Source organism: Mauremys mutica, chromosome 7 (genome assembly GCF_020497125.1).
Source record: "Mauremys mutica isolate MM-2020 ecotype Southern chromosome 7, ASM2049712v1, whole genome shotgun sequence".
Classification (NCBI taxonomy): Eukaryota; Metazoa; Chordata; order Testudines; family Geoemydidae; genus Mauremys; species Mauremys mutica.
Genome location: NC_059078.1, coordinates 69,930,228 through 69,958,224, shown reverse-complemented (window position 1 = coordinate 69,958,224; position 27,997 = coordinate 69,930,228). Strand labels below are relative to the sequence as shown.

The 27,997-nt window shown below is 42.5% G+C and overlaps 1 protein-coding gene across 6 annotated transcripts in view; it reads right to left on the bottom strand.

Moving 5' to 3' along the window:
* The window catches only part of ZMIZ1 (zinc finger MIZ-type containing 1), a 525,799-nt gene that overhangs the window by 17,995 nt on the left and 479,807 nt on the right, over window positions 1–27,997 (bottom strand). For all 6 annotated transcript variants that reach the window (XM_045023882.1, XM_045023878.1, XM_045023879.1 and 3 more), the window contains 12 exons: window positions 23,012–23,126; window positions 21,560–21,777; window positions 19,810–20,008; window positions 18,501–18,791; window positions 14,034–14,216; window positions 12,277–12,451; window positions 9,487–9,673; window positions 5,344–5,554; window positions 3,977–4,082; window positions 2,146–2,306; window positions 993–1,060; window positions 17–85 (listed from right to left, as the gene is read on the bottom strand). In XM_045023882.1, coding sequence (XP_044879817.1) covers window positions 17–85; window positions 993–1,060; window positions 2,146–2,306; window positions 3,977–4,082; window positions 5,344–5,554; window positions 9,487–9,673; window positions 12,277–12,451; window positions 14,034–14,216; window positions 18,501–18,791; window positions 19,810–20,008; window positions 21,560–21,777; window positions 23,012–23,126 — 1,983 coding nt within the window. The remainder of the gene's footprint in view (window positions 1–16; window positions 86–992; window positions 1,061–2,145; window positions 2,307–3,976; window positions 4,083–5,343; window positions 5,555–9,486; window positions 9,674–12,276; window positions 12,452–14,033; window positions 14,217–18,500; window positions 18,792–19,809; window positions 20,009–21,559; window positions 21,778–23,011; window positions 23,127–27,997) is intronic.

The window sequence follows — 27,997 nt, the reverse complement described above, 5'->3', positions numbered from 1 at the left end:
AAGAGAGTTCACTTACTTTTGTATAGCATTCAGAATACCCCACATATACTGGTCGACCTCCAAGCCCTCCAGTAGAGCAGTTTTACTAGAAAGGAAGAAACCTAAATTGTAATAGTTGCAAGTATGTATAGAGAGAGGAAGGATGGTGTGGGGGTAAGTCACCAGAATGGAACCTGTTCAGTTCCTGGATGTGCCACACACTTTCTTCAGGATCTTGGATTTTGTGACTAGCCTATCCCCAGATTAAAACATTATAAGAAGCAGTGCATTACTGTTTCAAGCTCAGTGTAGATTTCCTCCCCTACTCTACAGTAGATTGATTCCTACCTCTAAAACGTGACCTTGCCTATATTTCCCCAGTGGGTGTACTGAATGTGAGCACTTTAATATCTGCTCATCTGAAGTTCAGTCATTTGTGAATTACAACATAGAACAGAAATGCAATCTCAGAATAGACCAGAAGTCCTTCTACTCTGGTATCTTGTCTCTGATTGTGGCATATGCTTGATGATCCAGAGGAAGGCAATGAACCCACAATTCAATTGTCCAATGCCACCGCTGCTTGGTAGAGAGTTTCTTCTTGAATTTACCTGGAGTTCATGCTGTGATGCATAAGGAATAACAGCCTTAGTAACTATTATCCTAGCTGAAATAACCCGGTAGATACCAATCTTATCAATATAAAGGTTCAAACCTCTTTTTAATCCTGCACAATTCCTTGTCTCATTAATATCCCGAATCAGTGATCCACAGGTTATGAATTGCAGGGGAAAGTATTTTCTTTCATTCCTTTTAATTTTGTCACCTTTTAAATATCATGGACATGGAGTGTCCCCATATTCTTATAACACAGAACAGGATAAACCAAACATTCTTAGTGGTCTTCTCCATTCTTTTCAACATCTCTCTCCTACTGCCTCTTATTTTTAGTTTTGGAAGATAACTTGGGACAAATTCTATGCAACTTGCACTGGACATAATGTTTCACTTACTTGCATACAGGACACCTCCAAGTTCCTCGTTCACAGTTCAGTTGCAAGTAAGATTCCAGATCAAAGCACTGCAAGTCAGACAGACACACACAAACACACACGCAAAGAGACCAGATTAGCTGAGCCAACTGAGCAAAAATAAAACTGCAGACAGTGGAGAAACAAGACTGCAAGCACTGAGACATAAATCTACAGAAGTAAGAAGGTGGCTTACAGGAAATATCCTTTCCCCTGCTGCATAAAGGCACATGAGACTTTCCAACATTTCCCCCCTTGGTAAAAAAATGAAAAGAAAGAAGGGGGATCGTTTTCTTGGATAGTGATTGGTAAGAGGAATTGTTCAAAACAAGCAGATGCATTATGTTTATTTATTTACATTTACAAAATGCTATAGCCAAGTGCTGACCATATGTTCTAGGCACCCTTGATATGGCTTAAAAATACATCACAAATAATTCCTTGAGTGCAGCAGTACAATTCAAGAGGACCCACAACCAATAAAACTGGGTAACTTAAAAGCTCAATCCCCAACTGATCTCTCCAATAATTCCTCAGCCCATTTTCAAATGCCTGGAAATAAAGGTGAGCCAAGCCACCAGAGACTGGACACAAAGCATTTTGGGCCAAATCTGGAAGGCCTTACTTTTTTAGTTCATGTTCTTACTTAAGTCTTTACTCTGTCAATGAAGTCAGTAGCAGCTCGCCTGTTTGCCTACGTAAGGACTCAGGCGCTGTTCCTACAAACACATACATGAGTAGTTCCACTGAGTTCAACGGGATTACTGACATGTGTAAGTGTTTCAGGACTGAGGATCTGGTCAATGATGGTATTATTCACTATTATAAGTGAAATGTTATGTGACATTTCTTATTTCATTCATCACACTCCATATGATTTTATAATAGGATAAGAGGAATTTCATCATCAACTTTTCATCATAAAGCTTTCATCATCAACTGAACTTAGTACTTATTCAAAAAACAGTCACACCCTTTGGTTGAAATTAGACAAATATAAAATATGATCTCGAACCACAAAATCCATATGATAAACAGAGAAATTCATCATATCTCCTACCCACAAAAAAAACACTCAAAAGACATTGTAATGCACAGCATAGGGAAACATATCAGGACACTGAAATGTACTCACTTGTACATGCTTGCAATCATGGCCTCTCGCTGGGAGCTGGATTCGCCGGAATGTGATTGGACATTTCAGAGACACTTTAATAGCTGTCTGCTCCACTCCATCCTCACCGTTTAGTGTTGCGTTGCCAGAGGAGGCTGCCACGCTGCTGAAGTTCCTCTTGACTGTTTAGGAAGATGGTATATGTATGTGAAACAGGGTGGGTGCAAGGATGTTTCGCACCCTAGGCGAAACTTCCACCTTGCGCCCCCCCCCACAAGCCCTGTGGCAGCTCTCCGCCCCCCCCCACGGCAGCTCCCCACCCCCCCGCCCTGAGGCACCCTCCCCTGCAGCAGCTCCCCCCCTCTGCCCTGCGACGCCTCCCCTCCCCCATGGCAGCTCCCCCCAGCCCGGGGAGCTGTGCGGCAGCTTCCCGCCCCAGCTCACCTCTGCTCCACCTCCTCCCCAAGCACGCCATCGCTGCTCCACTTCTCCCGCCTCCCAGGCTTGCGGCGCCAATCAGCTGTTTGGCGCCGCAAGCCTGGGAGGGAGAGAAGCAGAGCGGGGTGGGGTGCTCAGGGAGGAGGCGGAGCAGAGGTGAGCTGGGGAGGGGAGTTCCCCTGCATGCTGCGCCCCCCTTGCTGCAAGCGGCCCTCCCCGCGCACCCCTGCCCTAGCTCCCTCCACCTAAAAGCTGCCGACGACCGGGGCGGCCGAAGATCCAGCCACCACGGTCGCCGCCAAAGGACCCGAGATGCCGCCCCCCAAATAATGCTAGTGCCCTAGGCAACCGCCTAGGTTGCCTAATGGGTTGCACTGGCCCTGATATGAAAGAAACCGCACATGCGCTATGGTTTCTAATGTAGCTGCTTGAAGTCTGGCTGTGCAAATAGCGCCTTCCCCATACCTGATAAACGGCTCTCATGAGATGGCATAGAATCCTATATACTTAAGCCAGGTATTGTGTGCACAACTCAATATGAGCACAGGTATGATAAAAATCAAATTTAGAGAAATCATCACATACTGAAAAGTTATAGGGCTGGGCGCTCAGCCCCAGTCTGTCCAATTTGTGTTGCAAAGGAGATGAAAGCAGCCCTAAATGGACAGCTAGGGATTCCCCCAGCTTGGAAGGATCTCTGAGTGATGAAAAGCTGACATGGCTAGGGATTCCCCCAGCCTGACAGTTCTTGGGTCGTGTAAAGCTGACATCGCTGGTTGCTCTGCCCTGTTTCTCACTCCAGAATCAGAGCATGCCAAGGAGGTAGCCCAACAGCATGATGCTCTGGCAAGTCCAGGCCTGAGTTATTAAAAGTTTCAATAGGTGAATAAAATATTATAACTGATTATAAAGCACTCTGGATAATCTTGATAAATATAATTAATACAGTCATTGTTTGCAGTGTTGTTGTAGCCAGGTAGATCCCGGGATAGTAGAAAGACAAGGTGGGTGAGATAATATCCTTTATTGGACCAACTTCTGTTGGCGAGAGAGACGAGCTTTCACAGAGCTCTCCTGAAGCTGGGAGCATGCGGCAGGGAGAGAGGAAGCTGCTGGACTGTAATCTTACAGAATACAACTTTGTTCCTGGTGGTTTGTCTGAGTGGGTCTGATCTGAGTTGAATACACACTGGCCCCCAAAGCTGTGTAAAAAGTCACAAGGCAGACTTATCCTGCCTTGAACAACCCCACCCTGGCATGGTGGACAGGAGGGGGTTCCATTTTTTTTAGCTGAAGAGGAGCTCTGTGTAGATTGAAAGCTTGTCTCTCTCACCAATAGAAGCTGGTACAATAAAAGATAACCCCTCATCCACCTCCTCTCTAATACATTCTCCCTCTCACACACAAAACTCACTCTTAGTGATACAATGTTCCGCTGGGAGAAGACGTTTCTTTAGCAAGCCTTGAAGCACAGAACGAACTGATGGCCGGTGCACTAACTGCAGCACGAACAAGTGTGACTGAAAAAAAAAATCACTGAGTTACTAACAGAACCATGCATGTTACGTTGTTATACACCACTGGGTGGCGCAGAGTTCTGCCCTTGAATGGCTCGTGCAGCTCTGCACTGACTCCAAGAGAACCCTGCAAACACACGCTAGAGTGGATTTTACTCATCTGAGTTAACAAACTCCCTTTAAGGACAGTCTGAAGTTGCAGTCTAGGATTGCATAACACCTATTACCTGGCTATGTTGCTGTTAAGAAAAGGTAACATTCGCTGCATCATTTTCCCCTTGAAAGTCAAAAATGTGATGCGATAATCTGTTATTTATGGGGTTTGTCACAGTGACCTCTGGATTTTCTACCCCTGCCCTATTGCCCACTTGCCCTGCACTCAGAATAGCTAGGAGGGTTGCTGAGATGACCTCTCCTCCTAGCCATCAGATAAGTGATCCACCACTGCACTGTGGGGCACAAGACAAGGAATGTGAGATTGTGCAAGGAAGAAGTCGTCTGAAGTAAAACAATGGGCATAAGCTTGAGGTCTCTCTTCAAATTGTCTCAGACTCTGACCCTGGGAAAGCTGTCCCCAGACTCTCTGTCCTTGCCAACGGCAATGAAATGGCAGAAAGCCCAGACTATGAAGTGTGCAGCCCCTCTCCATTAAAAGTACAATCTATGCTAATTGTAATTGAGAGCTATCAGTGGGAGGCAAGTTGCATGGCTCAGTGGATTGAGTAATGGGATATGAGCCTTTCACCTTTATCTCACTGGTTTAAACCCAGCCCAGAGTCACGGTGGCAAAGAAATGGCAATTTGATGCTCTGTGTCAAGTAAGATTTTGGTCTCAGTCCAATTCCCAGTGGACAAGTGTCCACAGCAAGAAAACCATCCACCGTCACATTACCTGCCTTGCTATCAGAACTGTTAGACAGGCAAGTGCTGAATGGGCACAGGGATCTGATGCACTCTCCCCTTCAGAGGTGGGTCCCTTCTAGACATATTGGCAAGGGTAGCTGCTCTGCCCACGCTGCCCCAGTTCTCCAGCAAATTATGACATGGTTAAAATATGACATGGTCTTTAGCACTCTCTCTCTGGCCCTGTCCTGTCACCAGCGCTACAATCAGTGACACCTCCCTTGCCCCAACAATGAAAATTAAAAAAAAAGTAAAAGTGAGAGAGGTAAGAACTGCTGGCCTAAGTGAACGTTTCCAGACAGTTCCTTCCTGTGCCGCAGACCTTTCGAGTCAGCGGCAGCAGCAAGCCCCATGTACTTACACAACAACATGCTGTTACTGTAATTTGAATTGTGTTTCTTCCCGGCTGACAGACGTGCTTTAGGTGCAGAGGTTTATGAGATGTCTTGTTGTCGCCACGTTCAATGGTAAGAGGGGTTGCATTAACGCTGACCTGGACCGATGCCGGCCAGTTTGTGTTCATTTGTCTGTCTTCGTGGTGGTAGCACTTGAACTGCAGCTCCAAGTCAGACCTGTACCGCAAGGCACAAACCTGGCTTAAACTCTGTTTTCATATGACTAAAGGAATTTTTTTGGGATGCTAGAAATTCTATGTCATCCCACCCCCTTCACTTTAACTCTGCTTTGCTCAACTCTGATTTTTTTTTTCTGGAAATGCCTCACAAATAATAAATGCATAACACATATCCTCCCCATAAAAGCCATTAACAGAAACAACACAGGATGGCTCATGCATCTGAAATCTGAGAGAATAATAATAATAATAATAATGATACTTTACACTTATACATGACTTTTCATGTGGAGATCTCAAAGTGCTTTACAAAGGTGGGTTGTAAGTCGGTGGAATGACTCAGCGGAAAGGAAAAAGTTGCAGTCAGGTAGGTCTTTCTTCAAGCGTTAGTGTTTATAACAAGAAAATAAAGCAAGTAACACATTCAGAGAGTAAGTAGAACTCACCCAGCCTGGGGATCATCTCAGTAGCAGTATCCCTGCCTACCTACCTAAAAACATATGTCCCACTCTATCTCCAAAGCAACTACTCTTGATTTACCACAATGACAGATAATACCAAACTAAGCTGAAGTTAACCCTTGAGTAACTGAGGGTATTTCAGCCGCTACAGGGATACAACTACACTTCTGCAATAGTGTCATAGTGTAGACAAGTCCCACATTGATGGAATTATTTTTGTAATCCATCTCTCTGATTTTTCGTCAACCTAGCTGCATCTACTGTGAGGGTTAGGTCGACCTAACCATGTTGCACAAAGCACAAATTTTTTCCCGGCCCTGAGTGATGTATATAGGTCAACTTATATCTTAGGTGTAGACCAGGCCTCGTAGATAGTAGTGCACTTGCACCCCATCACGTCAGTATTAACCTCATTTTACAAATGAGTAAACTGAAGTACAGAGAGGTTAAAGATGGACTGGAAAGTTAAACTGAAATTTTGGGGTTTTGTCCTTCACTGTTAATTTATTATGAACAAAGACGGCCACAAAGTCCATTGCTGACCATCTTTTACATAAGAAACATCAGGTGATAATTTCCTTCTCTTTGCTGGACTCTCCTGTAAGACCTTGGAAGGACATGAATAGTGATGTCATACGAGACCATAATCCGAGATGCAACTTGCTCTCTCCCCCACTCCCAGCCGGTGGGAAGAGGATGTAATTTGTTAGAGTCTAAGAATGGAGGCCCTGTGCTCAGACTGTTTCTTAGTATCTGATAAGTTTAAAAAAAAAGCAATGGGCAGCCTCGTGTTTAGACTGCTTTTACTGCAGGCTCAGAGAATTTGTACTCAGTTTTTTCCCTGTAAAGGTCACGTTGATGTCCTATACTGGTGGTGTGGTCATGCTCAGAAATTCCGGAGATTTAGGTTAGAATCACAATCTCTATTTTTGGGGAAGGAAAGCAACTCAGGTGAAGATCTCAAGTGACATCGCTATTCAGGGCCTACAGAAATCTAGTTAGCACAAAAAATAAAACGAGGGAAGCGGGGACCCGATATCTCTAACCTAAAACCAAGTAGATTAAAAAAAACAGGGCAAGTCTTTATACATTACGCAGAAGCTGTAAAGGACAAAACTGCTTCCCTGACCCCTCTTAAAAAATTTGTCCAGGGTCACATAGGGAGGAATGGAAATGTGGAGAATCTCATGTTCTAGCCAGGCTGCTCCACAATGATAGATAATACATAAACTGTGGTGAGCAAAGACTGATCCATTTTTAAGGCAAAATTCTCCTGGTTGATTTTCTCTCCATTTTTTTCCTTTGTAAGAGGATGGAGTTCCCAGTAGAGAGAAGAATATTTGCGTTACCATAAGCTGTGTGACTATCAGAGGGATATTTTACTCAATATTTTATCTAGCATAAAAACCTTCACAACTGGCCCCATTCCATTATTCTCTATTCAAATCTAAAGGTTTGGTCTAGAATTCACGTGACTAATACATGCATTGGAATCCATGCAGTCCAAGGTGAACTTCATATTACTTCATTATAATTTCAACGTGCAAAATCTCTTAATGCCATCTAATATCTATTCTCTTTTAGCTGAGCTATTGTACAACAAATGCTAACACAATGGATGCTCCACACACAGCTGACAGGGTTAGAGACACAGTCTGGGCATTTTCCATGTGGGTGTAACTGTGTGATCAAGCAGAGAAAAATGAACGAGATAAGGATGACAGACACAAGACTCAGTTTTCTGAGTGTTCAGGCTGCCCCTGGCCTCCCATCACTAACAAGTTTTTCAAAGTGGCAAACCTGAGCACAGATTACTGATGAGTCTTCATTAAAAGGAATTTAAATACAAGTCCAAGTCAGTGTGCTAAAGCAGTTTTTTTTTTTAAAAGAAAGATCAGGTATTAAGAAACAGCTTCATGCCTCAGTGCAGCTCTATAAATCTACAGAACTAGCCTGCACAATCCCCAACGGTGATTACTTATTAATAAGAACCAGCAAATAACTGCCAAAACTCCCTCTTGTTGTGAGTACTCCAGGATAATGAAATGCAAGTAAGCAATAACTGACCTCAAAGTTAGGAATTAATTATTGGATGTAGCCTATTTTAAATCTCTCACATTTCTAATTCCTAGGCTTGAGACTACCAACATCATGCCGGCAAATAAGTATCTATATTCTAGGTCAAATCTCAACCAGGAGTCGTGATGCCCAGGAGGTTACAACCACCCAACCTTCCCACATTACAAAATGGGTGTGTGATTGCAGTGGGTCCCAGTATGGAAAATGTTGAGGTCATAACATTATTAATCCAATGATCCACCTAGCCCAGGCTTGAAGGATGACTTCTTAGAGAAACTGGAAGAAGGGGAATTTTGGGCACACTGGAAAGTGTGTTGACGAGAAGAGGCTTCATTTGCTCAGCTGTTTCACGTATTACAAAGGAAAGCTCCATACAATAAGACAAGATAATGACAAAACTAAATTCTCCAAGGCACCCAAGCACAGATTCAAAATAAGTCCATCTTACAGTATTTGGAAATGAAAACAAATCAAGGCTTTGGTTTTGATTTGATTTAATGCCATTTCATTCCTTGTCCATATATCAAAGCCAGTACAGAATCTGGAATCATTTTATGCATGTTTGAATTACAGAGCTGCAAAATATAATCCAGAGGGACTATTCGCTCTAGGTGTCTCTGATGAAAAGCAATATTTACTGTAGGTGAAAGAGCTATGTTGTGTGGGGAAAGCTGCACTTGGCTCATTTCTGTTCTGGGTAAGTTAAAACAGCTCTCTAAAATCAACCTTCTATCTGAAATTTGGGCCTTATCCTGAGAGGAGCTTAGCACCTATAACTGCCACTGAATTTACCATCTCTCTGAATCAGGTCCTTAATTTGCCTACTGTTTTTATTTTCAGATACCTTTGCACCTCTGAGTTCCAGCTGAAAATAGAAGCAACCTTGCCAAGGTATTGCGAGAAAGCTTATCACAGATTGTTCAGGCCAACTACCAACACAGTAACAAAAGATCACCTCTGGATGATGCAAGGAGCATGCCTTGTTCAGAAATATTCCATGAATGAGCCTTGCATGCTGGTCTCAGCTACACATGTGCCTAGCACTTTTATCAGAAAGAGCAGAAGCAAGTCAAAAGGTACATTTAAATAATTATTTTCCAGCCATTGCCCTTTGCCCCATTCACATTGATTCCATCAGGTTTGCTTGGAAGGATGGCATATAACTTGGCACCAGCCAAAGGGTTGGGAACTGAATCAGGAAGCATATTATTGCACTTTACTCTCTGGAAGTTGAGGGTTGTTCACATATATGTGAGCTAAAGGGATTTTTTTTCTATCCAGACCATATTTACTAATCTTGAAATCCATGACTGACTCAAACAAAGTTCATCTGCCCCACCATTTTGCTTTGGGCCACGCAAGATTGCCTCACAACACTGCTCAAACCTACCTCCACATCAGCGTCTGATGGACGGTTGGCCGCAGGTGAAAGACATGGTTACTGACCGCCAGGTTGTGCTCCAGCCGAAAGGGCTCCAACACCACCCCATCTCTCACAGGGAATGTCAGACGCAGCTCATCGTTGTGGTTGGCTGGGATCGAAGAGGGAGAGAAAGTGTGAACTTTCCCTTTAGCATCTGCAGTGCAATAACAATGTGTATATTTATACAGAATAATGACAAATGATACAGTGATCTATTGCTGGGGTTAACCTAGTAGAGTCACATATAGAAAACGACATGACAAATAATTGTATAAGTGGATTTCGCGCAGGTGATAGGGCGCAGACTGACAGCTCTGGAGACTGATGTCTTCTACTTATATCCACAGATAAGGTTTATGAAAGGAGCAGCAAAAGTGCCTCTCACTACAGTCATGCCTTCCATCTGATGCGGGGGGACCATTTTTCACTGTGAGAGATTAGTTCAGTTACCATTCAATCACTCTGCTGAGCCTGCCAATTAATGCCAGTTGTGGTGGTGCGTTGCTATTTGTTTTTCTGTGATGTGGCTATTTTCCCCCTGGAAATTGGAATTGAGATTACCAAACTCATTTCAAGTGTGCCAGTAGATGGTAATGACTCTCGGTTCTAATGGTCATCTACAGATGGAAGGCTCTGGTATTCTATTACTAGTTCCACAAGCCATTCAGTCTCCCATCATGAAGAGCTTTGCTGCTTGTTATGCACAATTTATGATGGCCAACTATTTTCAGCAGGTATGTTCTAACTGAAAAAACAGGTTTGTTTGAAGTGATTCTGAAGCAGGAAGACCTGGAGTATGAAAAGGTTACCACTGTCCATTGTAATTACTGGATTTAAGATTGTGTTTCTTCTTTACGCATCAGAAGCAGAAGCTGCTGTTCAACTCTTACCTAAAATACTCTCCTCCCTCTGAGGCTGCTGAAGCTAAAACAGTACCAATAACCTTAATCTTTCAGCTCCCCATGAACCCCAAAATGCTGGTTGTAAAGAGCTAATACAACAGAGGTCTTTCTATAGAGAACATATTACTTCTTCCAATGCCTAAATTTTGATTATTCTTTAGTGACTTTTAGACCCTAGACAAATTGTATGAGTATACAGCCACTGAGATGGTGTTATTCCTGACTCACTCTCAGCCAAACATAGCTGTGAGGTTGAGTGGCTTTGAAAGGAGTACAGTCATTCCTCACTTAATGTTGTAGTTATGTTCCTGAAAAATGCAACTTTAAGTGAAACGATGTTAAGCGAATACAATTGCCCCATAAGATATAATGTAAATGGGGGGGTTAGGTTCCAGGGAATTTTTTTTTGCCAGACAAAAGGCATTATATACATTTTAACCAAGCAATTTAATACTACGCTGGGGAGTGGGGGGAGTAGTGTGTACGTGCTGTGTGTTTACAAACATACTCTACATACAGTACAGTACTATAGTTGGGAGGTGCTCCCGCCTTACCCTACACAAGCACAGCCCACTGGCACTGGAGACAATGAGGCAGGCAAGGAGGCTGAAGGTGCTGTAGGCTACAGGAAGCACACTGCACAGCAGCGGCAGCTTCCCCTACACTCTGCAAGCACTGGGGGGTGGGGGGGGGGGGCGAGGGACTCAACCCTCAGCCTGCCCACTCCCCCCCTTCTCCCAAGCCCCCATCCTTGACCTGCCTCTTCTCCCCCCCACCTCCTCCCCCTTTACTTCCCACGCTGCATCCTTGTTCCTCCCCCTCCCTCCCCTCCAGGAGGCAGGGGGAGCCTGGACGCGGAGTCCTCGCTCCTCCCCCCTCCCTCCTGCCTGGGGCAATCAGCTGGCTTGCTGTGTTTAGGGGGCAGGAGGGAGGGGGGAGGAGCGAGGACTCGGCGCACAGGCTCCTCCTCCCTCTCCCTGCCTCCTGCCCAGGGCAATCAGCTGGCTTGCGGCATTCGGGAGGCAGGGGAGGGAGGGGGAGCCTGCGGGACGAGTCCTCGCTCCTCCCTCCTGCCCCCGAAACGCCACAAGCCAGCTGATTGCCGTGGGCGGGGGGGAAGGTGCTGATCCGTGGGGTCTGCTGGTGGGCGGGAGGCGCGGTGGGGAAGGGGGGAGCGTAGGGAGGCTGCCAGCTGTGGAGAAAGCAGGCAGCCAAACAACGTAAGAGTGGAGCATTGCACAACTTTAAATGAGTATGTTCCCTAATTGATCAGCAACGTAACGAAACAACATTAACCGGAATGACTTAAAGTGAGGAGTTACTGTATACATTATTATCTGGCATGCTATTGAACATTTTTAAGGGGTCTGCATGGACATAATAGGAGTACCATTATAAATATTCACCCTTTAAGCTATTCTTCAGTGGTATTCAATAGCTTTGCCCTTGACCAAAACACACCACATTACTATTGATGGAGATTCTATGCAATAAACAAACCCAACAACATGAAACAGCTGAAAATTAAGAGTTTCATTCTGATAAATCAACTACAGGAATCTTTAAGGGGAAATGTCCTTAAAAGTTTAACTTTGGAGAGAGTTTTCCATTTGGCATTTTCCAGGACTTTGTTTGGAAACAAATATTCTTCTTTCCTGTTTCCTTCCTCTCGGAGTAGCTTGCATAATGTGGTTGGTTGACGCCATATATCAACTGGCAATCAACATTTCTCTCCATGTCAAAAAATAGCAATCAAGATGCTATTTTTAAAGCATCACTTCTGGGTTGCGTGATATGCATGGCAGAGGAAGGAGAGACTGTAAAAGGCTGAGAGGCTGCTCCATTTGCTACTCACTTGGAGGTGGCGGTAAAGCATTGATATTTGGCTTAATGTCAGGTGGGAATGGTGGTTTGACATCCTGGTTAGGTGACAGGTATGGTGGAATACTGCTCCCTGGAGTCATGGGTGGCGTGGGGTTTCCTGGAACCGGTGAGTGAGGGTAATTTGCCACAGGTACAGGCCTTGATGGCTAGAAAATAAATAATACCAAGTTATTATTGAATTTTGAAAAAAAAAAAAAAAAGACCTAATCATATGTATTGCTATTAAACACTGAATCAATATCTAGGTACTGTGGCTTGGGCCTGGCACTATTTAAAACATACTGATACTTTTTTCTTTGCATTTACTTCTCACTTTAAAAACATACAATAGTCTAGATTTGAGGCAAGAAGTTGCAAGCCCCAGAAACTGCAGATGCTCCACTTTTTCATTCTTCCCTGCCTCTTTATCCGGCTTTCCACCTTTGATCTCTCCTATTTTTGCCCTAATTTTCTTACTCTTCTCCTCTCCTCTCCTCTTGATGTAGCAGTAAATATTATAGCACCTGATCTTTGGCTGAGAGCATTTTATCTTTGGTCACTGAGCAGTCACAGGTTGAAAGGCACTACAGACTATACCCATTCCTGTCTCCGCTGAGACCAAACTTCCTCACAGTTCTCAATTCATCAAGGCTCTAGTCTCCACAATCTTCAAACTCCCAAAGACCAGGTCATCTATATTGCAACTCAGAGCCTTGCCCCTTAGTTGGGAGAACTGCCTTTCTCCATGAGCTCATTTCATCTATTCATCCGGTTACCACATCAATCTATATTTCCATGAAAAACATGCAACGCATTTCGATAGACCAAGGGTTCCCCTTTCAAATTTTGTTATGATTTTCTTCTCAAACCAAACTAAGATTCCCTTTTATATAGCCATGGGTCACTCCCAGAAAAGGCTATTTTGTTCCTTAAACTGCTCTGGCTATAAAACAAAACAAAATTTTAAAAACCTAACAAAAATAAACAGGATAAAAAATATATAGAATCCTTCACCTTTAAAACACTCGTGACTGATCTTCAGCTGGCATAAATCATTGTAGCTTCAGTCACTGCAATGGAGCTACACTGATTTACACCAGCTGAGCATATAGCTCCTTGATGCATTCATCTTGACAATGTGGGACAGAAGCTGCCACAGTATAATAAAAATTGCTTTAGAAAAAGCAATGTTTCTAGGCATCCCACATCAGGCAATGAGTGACCTTCTGTGGGAAATGATTCCTTATTCTTTTCCAATAGTGCTGTCATCTCAAACAGTACCCACCTCCCATGCAAATAATGACAAAACAACCCTATTTCCAGAACCATGTGCATCTTAATGGCCCTAAGATTCTTCTGGCTCAGAATCCAACACCAGAAATGACTTGGCTACTCTAATCTTAAAGCAATTTTCTCAATTAATCCAAGAACCGTGCAGTGTGTGCCCTCATTGTGCTTTGCCACAACTAGAAATGTCAAACCTCAAAGGCAGGCTCAGATTGGCATTCACTTTTACTTTGGCCCACCATTTAGTGCCCCCGAGTTATGATGTGGCATAGCTTACTGTACTATGAGCTTGATTCTGACTCATTAAAGGCAATAGCATAACTTCCATTGCCTTTAATGCCATATTATCAGGCCCTATCTGGGGATCCTATAATATTGCCGGAGTCTCATTTTATCCACTAACAAGGAAGAAAGAACTTTCACCAGCACTAGATGAGATAGTCAATGAACCCAAGGTCTCACCTTGTAATACTGTCCCATGTTGACTGTCGGAGGAGGGTACTGCCCCGTGTTTTGCTGGGTAGGCATCCTCTGTCCAGGGTAATTGGGAGATGTAAGAGGTCTTGGAGGGTTGGGAGTTGGATACTGACCAGGCTGGGTAGGAAACTGGCTATTTGGTCCATACTGCTGGTTTCCATAATTTGGCTATTTTACAACAGAGATGAAACAAAACAAGAGATAATTTTGTACGGAACTTTGAACTACAGAATTAAAATGAAAATAAAATCAGGCTGACGTCCCCTGTCTCATGAACTCTTTGTCCAACATTTTCAAACCTGGGTGCCTGGAGTTGGGCCTCTGAGGGACAGAGATTTACGGACATTCAAAGGTGCTCAAATCTTATTAATGTTCAATCTGGGGCACCCAACCATTTGTGCCTTTGAAAATCTCCACTCCAGGATGTCCAACTTTAGGCACTTAAATAAGTAGACAGATTTTCAGAGGAGCTGAGCACCTGCATCCTTCTATCTAAAGTACTTTTATGGTCCCATAACCACAGTATCTGAGGACCTTACCATCTCAGGTGTGTAATGTTCACAACAGCCCTGGGAGACAGAGAAGGGCTATTAACTCCATGTTTTACAGTTGGAGAACTGAGGCATAGGGATATTAAGTCACAGAGCCATAGAGTTTAAGGCCAGAAGGGTCAACCAGATCATCTAGTCTGACCTCCTGTGTACAACACACCACCCAACAACATACACACTAAACCAAACAACTGAAATGAAACCACAATTATTACACTCCCCAGGAGATAGACTATTATATGCCACAGGAAGAAAATAGGAGGGACTGAGGAGCATCAGTGCCTGAGGCCACTTCAGTGGCAGGGAAAGGATTAAGTGAGATATACCCAGATAATCCTTGCAAGAACCCACACCCACATGCTATTAGGATTCTTTAAGGGGGGCCAACAAACACATGAACAAGGGTGATTCAGTGGATATGGTGTACTTGGACTTTCAGAGAGCTTATGACAAGGTCCTTCATCAAAGGCTCTTAAGCAAACTCAGCAGTCATGGGATAAGAGGGGGAGGTCTTCTCATGGATCAGTAACTGGTTAAAAGACAGGAAAAAAAGGGTAGGAATAAACAGTCAGTTTTCAGAATGGAGAGAGGTAAATAACAGGATCCCCCAGGGATCTGTACTGGGACCAGTGCTGTTCAACATATTCATAAATGATAGGGAAAAAGGGGTAAACGGTGAGGTGGCAAAGTTTGCAGACCATACACAATTACTCAGGATAATTAAGTCCAAAGTAGACTGTGAAGAATTACAAAGGGTGACCGGGCAACAAATGGCTGATGAAATTCAATGTTGATTAATGCAAAGTAATGCATATAGGAAAACATAATCCCAACTACTCCTCTACCCCGATATAACGCGACCCGATAAAACACAAATTCAGATATAACGGGGTAAAGCAGTGCTCTGGATGTGTGTGCGCGCGCGCACTCCAGCGGATCAAAGCAAGTTCGATATAACGTGGTTTCACATATAACGCGGTAAGATTTTTTGGCTCCCAAGGACAGCGTTATATCAGGGTAGAGGTGTATATATACAAAATGATGGTATCTAAATTAACCATTACCGCTCAAGAAAAAGATCTTGGGGTCATTGTGGATAGCTCCCTGAAAACATCTGATCACTGTGCCGCAGCAGTCATAAAAGCTAACAGAATGTTAGGAACCATTTGGAAAGGGATAGATAAGAAGACAGAAAATATCATAATGACACTATATAAATCCAGGGTAGGTCCACAACTTGAATATTGCATGCAATACTGAACACCCCACCTCAAAAAAGATGCATTAGAAATGGAAAAGGTATAGAGAAGGGCAAAGAAAAATGATTAAGGATATGGAACAGCTTCCATATGAGGAGAGATTAAAAAGACTGGGACTGCTCAACATGGAAAAGAGATGACTAAGGGGAGAATAAAAAAATCATTAATGGTATGGACTGAAAAAGAAAAAAAGGAAGTGTTCTTTACCCCTTCACATAGCACATGAGCAAGCGGGGTGGGGATAGGGGGGTGTCACTCAATGAAATTAATAGGCAGCAGGTTTAAAACAAACAAAAGGAAGCATTTCTTCACACAACACACAGTCAACCTGTGGAACTCGTTACCAGGTGAAGTTGTGAAGGTCAGAACTGTAACTGGGTTCAAAAAAGAACTAGATAAGTTCATGGATGATAGGTCCATCAATGGCTATTAGCCAAGATGGTCAGGGATGCAACCCCATGCTCTGTGTGTCCCTAAACCTCTGACTGACAGGTGCTGGGACTTGATGACAGGGGATGGATCACTTGATAATTGCTCTGTTCTGTTCATTCCCTCTGAAGCATCTGGCATTGTCCACTCTCAGAAGACAGGATACAAGGCTAGATGGACTATTGGTCTGACCCAATATGGCCGGTCTTATGTTCTTATGTTGCAAAGAAAGGCTAAAGCCTTCCAAGATCACTGCCAATATGACCTGGGGAAAAATTCCTTCCTGACCCCACATATCAGTTAGGCCCTGAGCATGTGATTAAAAACCAGCCAGCAAAGCACCCGAGAGAGAGAATGCTTCATACCACGTCAGAACCTTGGCCCTTTCTGGCCAGTGTCCCATCCCCAGCTGTGGCCATCACGCATGAAATAACCTTCCCCAAAACTAGAATACACTGGGAGGTGGGGGAGGAATCTTTATAGGTGGCTGGCTGAAATACTGAAGCAAGTGACTTGCCCAATGTCAGAAAAGAAGTCTGTGGCAGAGTAGATGACTGAACCCAGGCCTCAAATCCTAGGCTAGTGCCCTAACTCCTGGGCCTAAGTTCCTTCCCATTTTCCCTGCAGTGATCCAACAGGAAGTCAATGGGCATGGTTATTGCTCAGCACCTTTAGGGCGAGGTCAAGAATATTACCGTTCTGATGGCAAATCTATTTATGAATACTGATTACTTACAACAAAAACAAAATAATTCTGGAGCAAGCTAATTTATAACAACTATCCCCTTTAAGAAATGTTCATAAATCAATAAATAAGTAGCATTTACTAAACTTACACAACACCCTTACAACAAGCATATGATTTTATAGCACTGTAAAATGCGTATTACTTGAGAACATTCTCATATTCACTTGTGACGAAAAACATGCAATTGAAACAGGAAGGAGGGATTCCCAATCTTCCACAAAGGTGTGAAATATGAAATGTAATGATGAAAATAATCATCTGAAGAAGTCACACACTATGCATTGTTAGCTCAATTGGAAAGGAGTGATAGCATTTACAGAGTAGAAAAGCCTTGTTGTTAGATAAGCAACTCCTGCAGCAGTAAGTCACTTTTGATGTATAAGGTAACAACAACAACAGAATTCATTTACAGACCAGGAAACGTTGCATTTAGAAAAACTGCAAGAAACTTAATAAATATTTGTTAAATGTTGGATATCAGTGTATATTTTCTGTAAACTTACATTGCCACTATTATATTTTGGCCAATAAAATGCTAGTGTAAACTCTACGGACTAAAAGAATAGCATCAATTTAGTATATGTTATGATTCTATCTAAAGTTATAGACTAAGGGCTAGATTTATAAAGGTATATAGGCCCCTAAAGATGAAGATGGGTGACTAGTGGGATTTTCAAACTATCTCGGTGCCTAACTCCCACTGATTTCAATAAAACTTGCCTGAAGTCATACAGAAAGCCAATGGCTGTGTGATTTTGATTACTACGCCTTGGGAAATGCTCACATCCTATGCTAATCTTGGAGAAACAAATAGATATAGACGGACAGACAGGAAAAGAACTGAGATAATCTTCACCCCAGACCAAAAGAAAATTACTTAAATGACAACGTGGGAATTTTCAGGGATGCTGAGCTCAACAGGAGTTTTGAGTTTGAGCACCTATGAAAATCAAGCCACAGGAGGTTTGGAAAGCAATGGGATTTTTAAAAGTTTTACACGCTTTTGGTGTTTATGTGAGGTACTGCCCCATATTTCTTTAAAACAATAAAAAAACACAGAGTTAATAAAGCTTATGCTCTGCCCATGACACATTTATTTTAAGCATTCAGGTTGAAATTCATCTCTGCGCAGAGAGTCTGTATAAGACCTATGAACTTAAGCTCTATTATGAGGGCTTCAAAGTGATGTTCTGAGGACTCAAGAACTTCACAGGGCTGTGTGGGCTTGGTGGCGGCCATCTTGGCTGACAAACCAGGGACTGAACTCTGGGTACCTCCAGAGCTAAAAAGCACAAGCAGCTACAGCTTGAGCTGACGCTCCATAGGCAGGGACTAATCATAGAGCTGACCTGCTACACACACTCACCAGGGTGTCATACAGGTTTTCTCCACAGAGTGAATTTCATCCATAGCATAATTGGTATCGTTTGTAAGACAAAAGGAATAAGGGAGTTAGAATACTCACCTCTCCTGGGTACGGTCTCTTCATGCCCTGGATAGGCAGAGACTGGGGGCGTGGGCCTGGGTAAGCTTGCTGTGGCATCCTCTGCCCATGGCTGCTGAAGGGGCTTATCCCAGGGGGCCTCGGCTGGCTCATACCCATAGGCGGCCCACTCATGCTGGAAGGCGTCATTCCGGCTCCCATGCTCGCTGGATTCATGCTGCCTGGCATAGAAGCAGGGCCCCGAGGGCCAGGTTGATTCATGAACTGGCTGTTGTAAGCCTGAGTCGGACCCATCTGGAAAGAGGAACAAACCTTCAACGGAAGAAAAAAAGAAAAGAAAAGAAAAAAAAGAATAAAATGCGACATGCATTTAAAATGGGAGCGGGGAGCTGAACATGTTTGTTAGCAGGGGCTGGGATTATGTCGCATTTTCTTTTTATGTTCTGTAACCTTCTGTAAGGGTTTTTTTTTTGTGCATACTAATAGTTCAACTGGAATTCTAAAAGCAACAAGAGACAAAAATAATAGTTTAGTAAGAGAAAAACTGCTTTAATATGAGCAAATAAAAATCCACTGACATGACCAGTCATCTTCCTCAAGGTAATGGGCCAGGATCCTCAGCTGGTGTAATTCAGCACCCCTTTATTGACTTCAGAGGAGCTTTGCTTATTTACGCCGGCTGAGGTTCTGCATGCGCCCCACCCTTATCCCCTATGTTTAGGAGCACTACGCAGAATGGAAGTGGTGAGAAAAGCTGCTGCACAGATCAAACACTCATTCCTTTTTCATTTATAGTTATTACAGGAAATAATTGTGTGTTGAGCTTAGGGTCACCAAAAATGGATGCTTCAAATTGCTATTCTCACAGATAATACCTTAAGAGGTGGGTTTTTTTACTGTATTTAGAAAAACTAAACTGAGTCGATCAACATAATTAATTAGAGAAACAGCAACGCCCTAAAATAAAGCTTTAGAACACTTACCTGTGTGCTAAAGTTTGGAGGAGGGGAAGTACTAATGCATCACATTAGAAGTGGGTATAAAACTTTGCATGCAATTTTTTTTTAAATTAAGTGATGACCTCTTTGAAGTACAAATGCATTACTAGTGCAGATAACAGGAATTCATAAAGATGATATATTGGCCACTCTATGTCATTAAGTATACATACTTATACATGCTACAAGAGATCTCTTGGTCTCTGTCTCTTGTGCACACAGACACACAATACAGCGGATACCCGAATAGCTCACATACTAAACAGGGGCACTCACATCTCTCTAAAGGCAGAAGTCAGAAGGATACGAGTTTGCAAGATCTACTTTCTTACCGGTCCATACTGGTTCATGTCCTTGTTCTGGGTTTCCTGAAGGGCTGCTACAGTGGCTGTAGCTGTAGCTGTTGCTGTGGCAGCTGCGGCTGCAACTGCAGCTGCGGCGGCAGCTGCAGCCGGCTGAGTGAAATCTGCAGGAGGCCTCGTGTGTGGAGGGATCCCCATTCCCGCAGGAGTATTTGGGCCACCAGGATAACTACCAGGTGAAGAAAGAAAGGAATATTAAAATGGACCTAGTGTTTTGGGCCTCAGTCTGATGTCATTTGGAACAGTTCCAAAACCATGTATAAGTTTCTATTGAAACAAGCACTCTGACAGGAAGAGAGAAGCAGGGATGTAAATAAGGATACAAGAGCTGCTCTGGCATAGAGTGCAGATAACATCAGCACTTTTCAATGGAGTTAGAAACTCCAGACTTCAGGAGTTTCTAACTGATTTTTAATACTCTGTTCTACCAAGCTGCTGGACTCAGAGGCTGTAAACGAACGTGATTATCTGAAATTTAGGGGCAGCATGGACCATAGCAATTATTGTGAGCTTCTTTCACAAACTACCACAAAATAAATAAATGAATAAATAATCTAAAGTACTTCACACCTGTAATCTTTAAAGGTCTTTAAAAAGGTGGGTCAACATTATGCCCATTTTACAGATGAACTGTACAGAAAGTTTAAGTGAATGGTACAAATTCATGTAGCGAGACAGTGGCAGAGATGAAAACAGAGGCTAGGTCTCCCAATTTCCAGGATAGTGCTGTTCCACTGTACCATGCTGGTACCCTTTTCAGCAGTAACAACAAAGGAACCCAGGGATTGATTAGGACCAGAGACAGAGCTACACTATCACCATAGAAGTGCATTCAGGAAAAGCATTAGGAGCATGGGAAGCTTGCATGCTTACTGTCTGTGTTTACTTTTTAACTGCCCATGCCTGTGTTTTGTAGATAATCTGGGCTATTAATTTGGCACATTTCACAAGAACTGCACTTACCCACAAAAATAAATACATAACTTAAAATTTAAGACCAAAGCCCTGTCCCTCATGCATACAAAGTGCTTTATAAATTCCTGTAGTGGTGCAAACCTTCCATAAGGGGTCTGCCTATTAGCTTTGCAGGCCTGTAGCCTTACTAATATTCAAGCTCATTTCTTTGTACAGACTGATGGAAGTTGTACCATCAATACTTCTCACATACTAACCCTACTGAATGTTAATCATGCCTAGGACCTTGGTTTGTGTCTTGTATTTGTGGTAATTAAAACTTTAGTTTTGGTGTTTGTCAGGGGTAATTGATTGACTAATTTCCAGATACAGTGATGAATTTCCTGCTCTTTGGGTAGCCAATTCTTCAAGCAATGGACCCAGTATGCAGTTTAGCTACACCTGATGAAATAACCACCAAGACTTGGGGTATTTCTAAGTAGCAGGTGTGATTACCAGCGCAAGTAAACATGTGCTAGCCCTGCTCACGCAAATAGCAGCATGGCTGCAGTAGCCTGAGTATGTACCCAGGAAGTTGGGTGGCTTGCCAGAGCAGCTGCAGCCATGCTGCTATCTTTATTACACTAGCCTGAGCAGAACTAGCCCATGTACGTCTACCCAAGCTGGGAATCACACCATCCGGCTGGTGTGTACACTTACCCTTTAACCAAAGGGAGCCTATGGCACATCCAGTAGATTGCTATGCAAAGCTAGAACACCCTAAACTATTCACTTCCAATTTCCATCCCATACAGACTCGTCTTACCTCCCGCCAAAGCCTCCACTTCCGGGATAGTTGGGTCTCCCGTACATGCCCTGCTGCATATAAGGTTGAGCCGAGCCTGCCTTGGCTGAAAACTGCTGCTGCTGCCCAGCAAACTGAGGGGAATTAATGCCAGGGTTGCTGGTAGTCATCCCAGAAGCCATGGGGTTTCCTGCTGGGTTCATAGGGTTATTGGCATTTGCCATTGGGTTTCCCAGCACCTATGAGGATAAATATTCAAAATAAGGAGAAAGCCCTTAGAGATATGGCTGTAAACAATGTTAGTTTGCTGCAGACATTAAAGTACAATCAACTAACCTACAGTACTATTTACACTCGTGCTACCTCGATGAGACTAACACAAGATGCTCACAGGAGATGGAGAATCACACCCCAAGCCCATAGGGTGGACATAGCCTAAGGCATAAAGTGGTTCAGTGACTTGACTAATGTCACATACAGTGTGTGGTCCTGGATCCAGCTCCTTTTCAAGTAAAGGGAAGTCTTTCTACTGGCTTCAATATCAGCTGGATGGAGATTTGAGTTTTTGACACAGTGAAGTGGTTGGGAATTTGCCAGCTGAATGATTTTCCAATGGAAAATGGAGTTTTCACAAAACTGAAATTTTCTGTGGCAAAATGTAAATTTCTCTGAAAAATGTCCATTTTCCACTAAAAAAATTGAAATGACAGCTCCCCAGCTCAAGAGAAAGCAAAATGGACAAGAACATTCCAGTCAGGCAGCCAGACTGATGTAGCAGTGCTGGGGGAGAGGTAGAGAGCCAGGTGCTACGCCTCTGGTTCTTTGTTTGGAAGGTTCTGGTCAATTTCACTTTCTGCCTGCAGGGAAAAAGTGAAATTGACAAGAACTGTCCAGGCTGGCTGCCTGCAAACTAAAAAATTCCATTTCAGTTCTCCTGAAACATAATTTTGTGGAGGTCCCTATTGTGAAAAGTTTTGTATTTTGGACTTTTCATCCCAATGTGAGATGACATTTTGTTCAAAAATAAATTTTTTTTCACGGGAATGGATTTCCATTTTCTGGACAGCTACACTCTGGCACTAACCACTTAGCTCTTGCCTCTGTCTCAATGCTTCAGAACATTGCACCAGGCTAAATGAGAAAAGTTTTCTATTAAGGACTCAAGAAAAATGCTATAACAAACATGTTAGGTCTGATAATCACCCCTCTCCTGTACAGAAAGCAAGTGATGCTTGCAACTGCCACCAATATAATCTGACACTTCCATCCACACAGTTAAATGTGTTACCAGCTCAAAATACATCAAACCCTAATATGTAGCCATTGTGCTGCCAAAAGAAAAAAATAAATGGGAAAAAATACAGTTTTATAGCAGTCCTTTCCCTTTTTTTCCTCTATTTTTTTTTTCATTTTACTGACAAACATTTAACCAAAATGCATAGCTCAGAGTAGCGAGCATAAAATGAAGCTTACCTGGCTTTGGGAGGTATTAGTCACACCCCATACTGTAGTGACCACTGATAAAGAACCTGGTGGTTGGTTGGTGTTTTGCTGCCAAGGAACAGAGTCATAGGGGAAAGACCCATCACTGTAAAACACAAACACACCAGAGTCATGGTTTGGAACAGTTAAATGAATGATGGTTGGGGAAGAGGGAATTGATCTCTTAACAGACAAAGGCAGATGGAGTAACCTTAACTCCTCTCCAACTCATCAGCTTTATAAGTATCATAGTATGTTTAAGAAATGGGCAGTTTCTGTTTGGTTACAAGCAGAGCGATCACCACAGCATCAAAGCAGAAGGGAAATTAAGTTAATTCATTGCACATAAACCCATGTGGTGATGGATAAAATGAAGAGTTCACCCCTAAACTCTGCCACCTGCAGAAGTAAAAATAAACTCTCGGCCACAGCTTTCAACAATAAGAACATTAAGCTAGCTGGATGTTTGGATGCATTCATTTTGCAAAAGTCATCCATCTCAAGCTCTTCAACAATCATTGCTTCAGCTGTCTCATTCCAATTCAATTAGGTTTTGAGACTAGACTGCAGCCCCACTGTCTGCAGTTGGTACCAGCATGGCCAGAAGAGCCTTTAAAGGAATAGCAGTCCAACAATAATTTTCAAAAAGTGAATTAAAATCCAGATGGCGTCCTACCGCACGATGGATGAGCTGTATGCCAAAAAATATTAGCTAATCAGTATTCTAGAAAATCAACTGCTGAAACTAAAAATGCATCCTTTCAGATAACTATGTGGTGGAGAGCACTGGGTTTTTCCATAAACTAAATCCAACAGATACAAGCAAGAAGCCTGTCACATACAAGTCTTGGTGCATATTGTACAGAGAAAGAATACGTATATGTATATATTTTTAACTAAAACACGGTGTATATGCAATATAATTACTGGATATATCAAACCTCAGTTAAATAATCGGAGGTATAAATATAATATTTTTTCCTACATATCCTATTTAGCATTATTTGGTTCATGTGTTATTATTCATTACTTTTTAAAGTTGATTCTACGTTTATGACGTTTTCCAGGTCATAAACTATTTAAGGAACACGCATATAGTCCTTTTATTTTAAAGAGATACTGACAAGCGGTTTAGGCCATGAATTAATTTTTAAACTAAATTACAAATTATAACTCTGACCCTCCAAATGCTTATCTAGCTATCTAAGAAACTCATACAACTCCCATTATCATAGAATCTGAGTGCCCCACAATCTTTATCCAACAAGGCAGAGAAGTACTGTTATCATTTTCCAGCTGAGACACAGAAGTGTCATGCGGAGGTCTGTGCTGAGCAGAGAATTGAACACAGGTATCCAGCTACCACTCTGACCACTGGATGATCTTTCCATTCCCCTATGCCTCAGGACTACTTGAGTGTAAAACTGAGTTAATATGTATGTACTTGAAGGATCAAAAGATATAAATATTTTTCTTTTCAAAACTTGGTGTGAATATTATGGGGTCTGGGATGCCCTTGTGTTAAGTACTGTACATTCATGCTCCTTGCCCCCAACGAGATTACAATCTAGTAACAGTAAAATTAATAATATAAATTAAAATTAAGTAATTAACATACATTTTAAAAAGGGGAGAAAATCTTTAAAACTGTGATTATCCAATTTTTAAAAACACTTTCTCCTGACCAGACAGGAAGTCCCCCAAATCTACATTTTCTGTCTCATACAGCACATCGCAATGTTTCTCACTGCACAATGTTTCAGTATGATGCAATATTTCTAATGCATGCAGCTGCAACATCCCTCCATCAACATTACAAAAAAGCATATTAAGCCTGGGAAGGGAGATCCTCAGGGTCTGGGATTAGGGGCTGATTTGGACTTCTGCTTTAATGCCTTCCACCTTTTTCCCTCTACCCTTTTGGTGGATGTCTACACTGGCCTTCTGTAGTCATTTATGGTACATTCTAACATTTAAAGAGAAATCCTCCCCACAACTTTGTTCTTGTTGAACAGCACAAGGGTAATTAAGTCTCTTCATTATACCCTGGAGGGCAGTGAGTCAGTCGGAGTCCACTAAAAGAATATTGACTCATTTAAAATAATGTTAATGAACCCGCACATGCTAGGGGTCAGCAGAGGTGGGCCAAGCAGCAGAGGAAGCCCTCAAATGAAAAGGAAGAGAAGGAAGGCGATTACTTCTCAGGCTATGATGTAGCGATGATGCAACCCAGGGCCGCCCGGGGGGCAAATGGGGCAATTTGCCCCAGGCCCCACAGGGGCCCCGCACGAGAATATAGTATTCTATAGTTTTGCAACTTTTTTTATGGAAGGGGCCCCCGAAATTGCTTTGCCCCAGGCCCCCTGAATCCTCTGGGCAGCCCTGGTGCAACCATTCACCACAGTGCAAAGAAGAAAGATATTAAAAAAAGATGTCCTAGTTGCTAATGCATATTGAAGCCAATGGTCAGTCAACGCTAATGTCAAAGAGGTAAGTGAGGCTTTATGTTTAAATAACTTTTTTAAAATTCAAAGAACAAACAGACAAACTAACACCATGAGTTGATTTCAGATTTCCATATCAGACCTGGATTCACTTCTCTTCTCGACTCCTCTTCCAGGCTGACACAGGGTCGCAGGTGCCCATGATTCTTCACCACGCTTTTCAGTCCATGGCACAGGTTCATAGATCTTGGAGTTCCAGTCCTTTTCCCTTGAGTCTTTCCATCGAACCTTCGGTCTTCCATGTCCTTTCTTGCTGTCCTCTTCCTCCTATGTTTTCTTTGCTGGTCGTTCTCCCAATCTTATCACACCCAGCCTACCTCAGATGTGCACTCCCGGCCTATCAGATAGAGTCCCAAGTTCATTTATCCCCTAATTTCTCCCAGGCACATGCTCTACCCTCCACTTGGCTGCCATTCTCCTCAGTATATTATTTTCTACTACCTATATCTTCTTTTCTTCCAACTCCATAAGGCCCACTGTTTCCAAACCATAGAGCAGGGAGGGACAAACACATGCACATATATCTTTTCTTTCAGTTTGTTACTTAATTGCCAGTCCTGCAGTACTCCTGCCACCTTTTTCACTGCCACCCACGCACACTGGGTTCTTATTTTCAGTTCTCCAGCTCTCCCTCTGATGGCACAAAGTGTACTTCCCAAGTACACTAATTCTTTCTTATGTTTCAGCTTCTCGCCTGAAACTTCCATCAGTAGCTCTTCTTCCACTTCTTCAGTTTTCTTTGTGTTTAACTTTCAGAGTATGATCTTCAAACTCAAATGCCCACTCTAATACCAATTTATCAATTCCTCTTTGCCATCAGCAAAAAGGGCTAGATTGTCAACATGCATTAGTTTTCTCTGTCTCTTCACAGGCTCGAATCTCCTACTAGTTGCCTCCATAACTAAGATGAAGTGAAGTGGACTCGGCACACTGCCATGTCTCAATCCCACCATCACCTCAAAATGCTTCAAAATTCCAAGTGCTATCACCATATTTCCTGACCCTCAATACAACTCTGTATTATCTCCACTTCTTGAAGTCCCGCTGCCATCCATCTCAATACTCCAAATACCAACTCCTGCAGAACCAACTCATGGGCTTTCTCAAGATCAATAAATGCAACTCAGCAATTACACCCTCCACTTATTATTCTTTCAAACTTCTGTCTCATTGCAAATGTCCTTCCCTTCCTAAAAACATGTTGCTCCTCTCCTACATTTTCCTCCACCTTACCCTCAAACTTGCCTGCAAAACTCTCTCAAGGAATTTGAGGGTTAACTTAACAAAGTGATGCCCCAGTAGGCATTGGGATCATTCGCATCACCCGTACTCTTCTAAAGAGGCACAATCAATCCTGTTCTCCAGTCTGGTATCCTTATTTGATCCCAGTAAACACACAGTAATCTATGAAACCTCTTTACTCCAGTACTTCCAACTACCTTGATCATATCAACAATTATGTTATCTTCACATCTGCTTTACCATTCTTCATCTTATTCAGTGCTGCTTCTTCTTCATGTACAAAGACTGATATTTTTTGAAACATCCCCATAATTACTGACGGTGTTTGAGCTCGCAAATCTTTCTTCTCATTTAATAACCTTTGAAAATATCTTTTGCATACCTCTACTACCTCTTTAGACTTAGTCACTGATTTCTTCATCTCTTGTGCTTCATTGTTTCTTTTTTGCCAACCTAAAAATAAACTTCCTGCCATCATATTCCTCCAGCTTTCTGTACAAATTCCTCTTCAGCCTCCAATCTTGCATTAGCAACTTCCTTTTTTTCCTGTTTGAATTTTTGATTGTTTCATTATCAAAACCTGCTTCCTCAAACTCTTTGAATAATACTTTTTTTCTTTTTAACTCCTCTGGTACATCACATTCTATCACCAACTTGTTCTCCAAAAGTACCCCATCTTTCTACTCATTCTGCCACATATTATCTCCATGAAAAATTCTTCAAAATTCCTCTGTTCTCCCCCCACTTATTTCATTGCCATTGGCATGAAAGCCTTCACTGACTTTTTGGCAAAACTTTTCCTTCCTCCCTTACATAACCACCAATGAAATTTCTTCCTCAATTTCATCCTTCCTCAGGTTGCTGTCGGATTCCAGCTATTAATACTGTATGTTGTTCTGCTACATATTTACTTTATATTTTTCACCATTTTCCTGCATCTGATGAAGCTTATGCTCCAATACGTCTGTTAGTCTATAAGGTGCCACAGGACTCTCTGTCACTTTTTACAGATCCAGACTAACATGGCTACCCTTCTGATACATTTTCGTATGTTCTCTTCTTATCAAAGTACAGTCTACATAGTCTTTACTTTTTCCACTGTAGTATGTTACCAGGCAGGATTCTCTTTTTTCAATCCATGTAGTCATCACTGAAAACCCATTAAACAAACACCACTCAATTCACTTCTTTCCTTCTGCATTTCTTTTATCAAAGCCAAATTTCACAATTC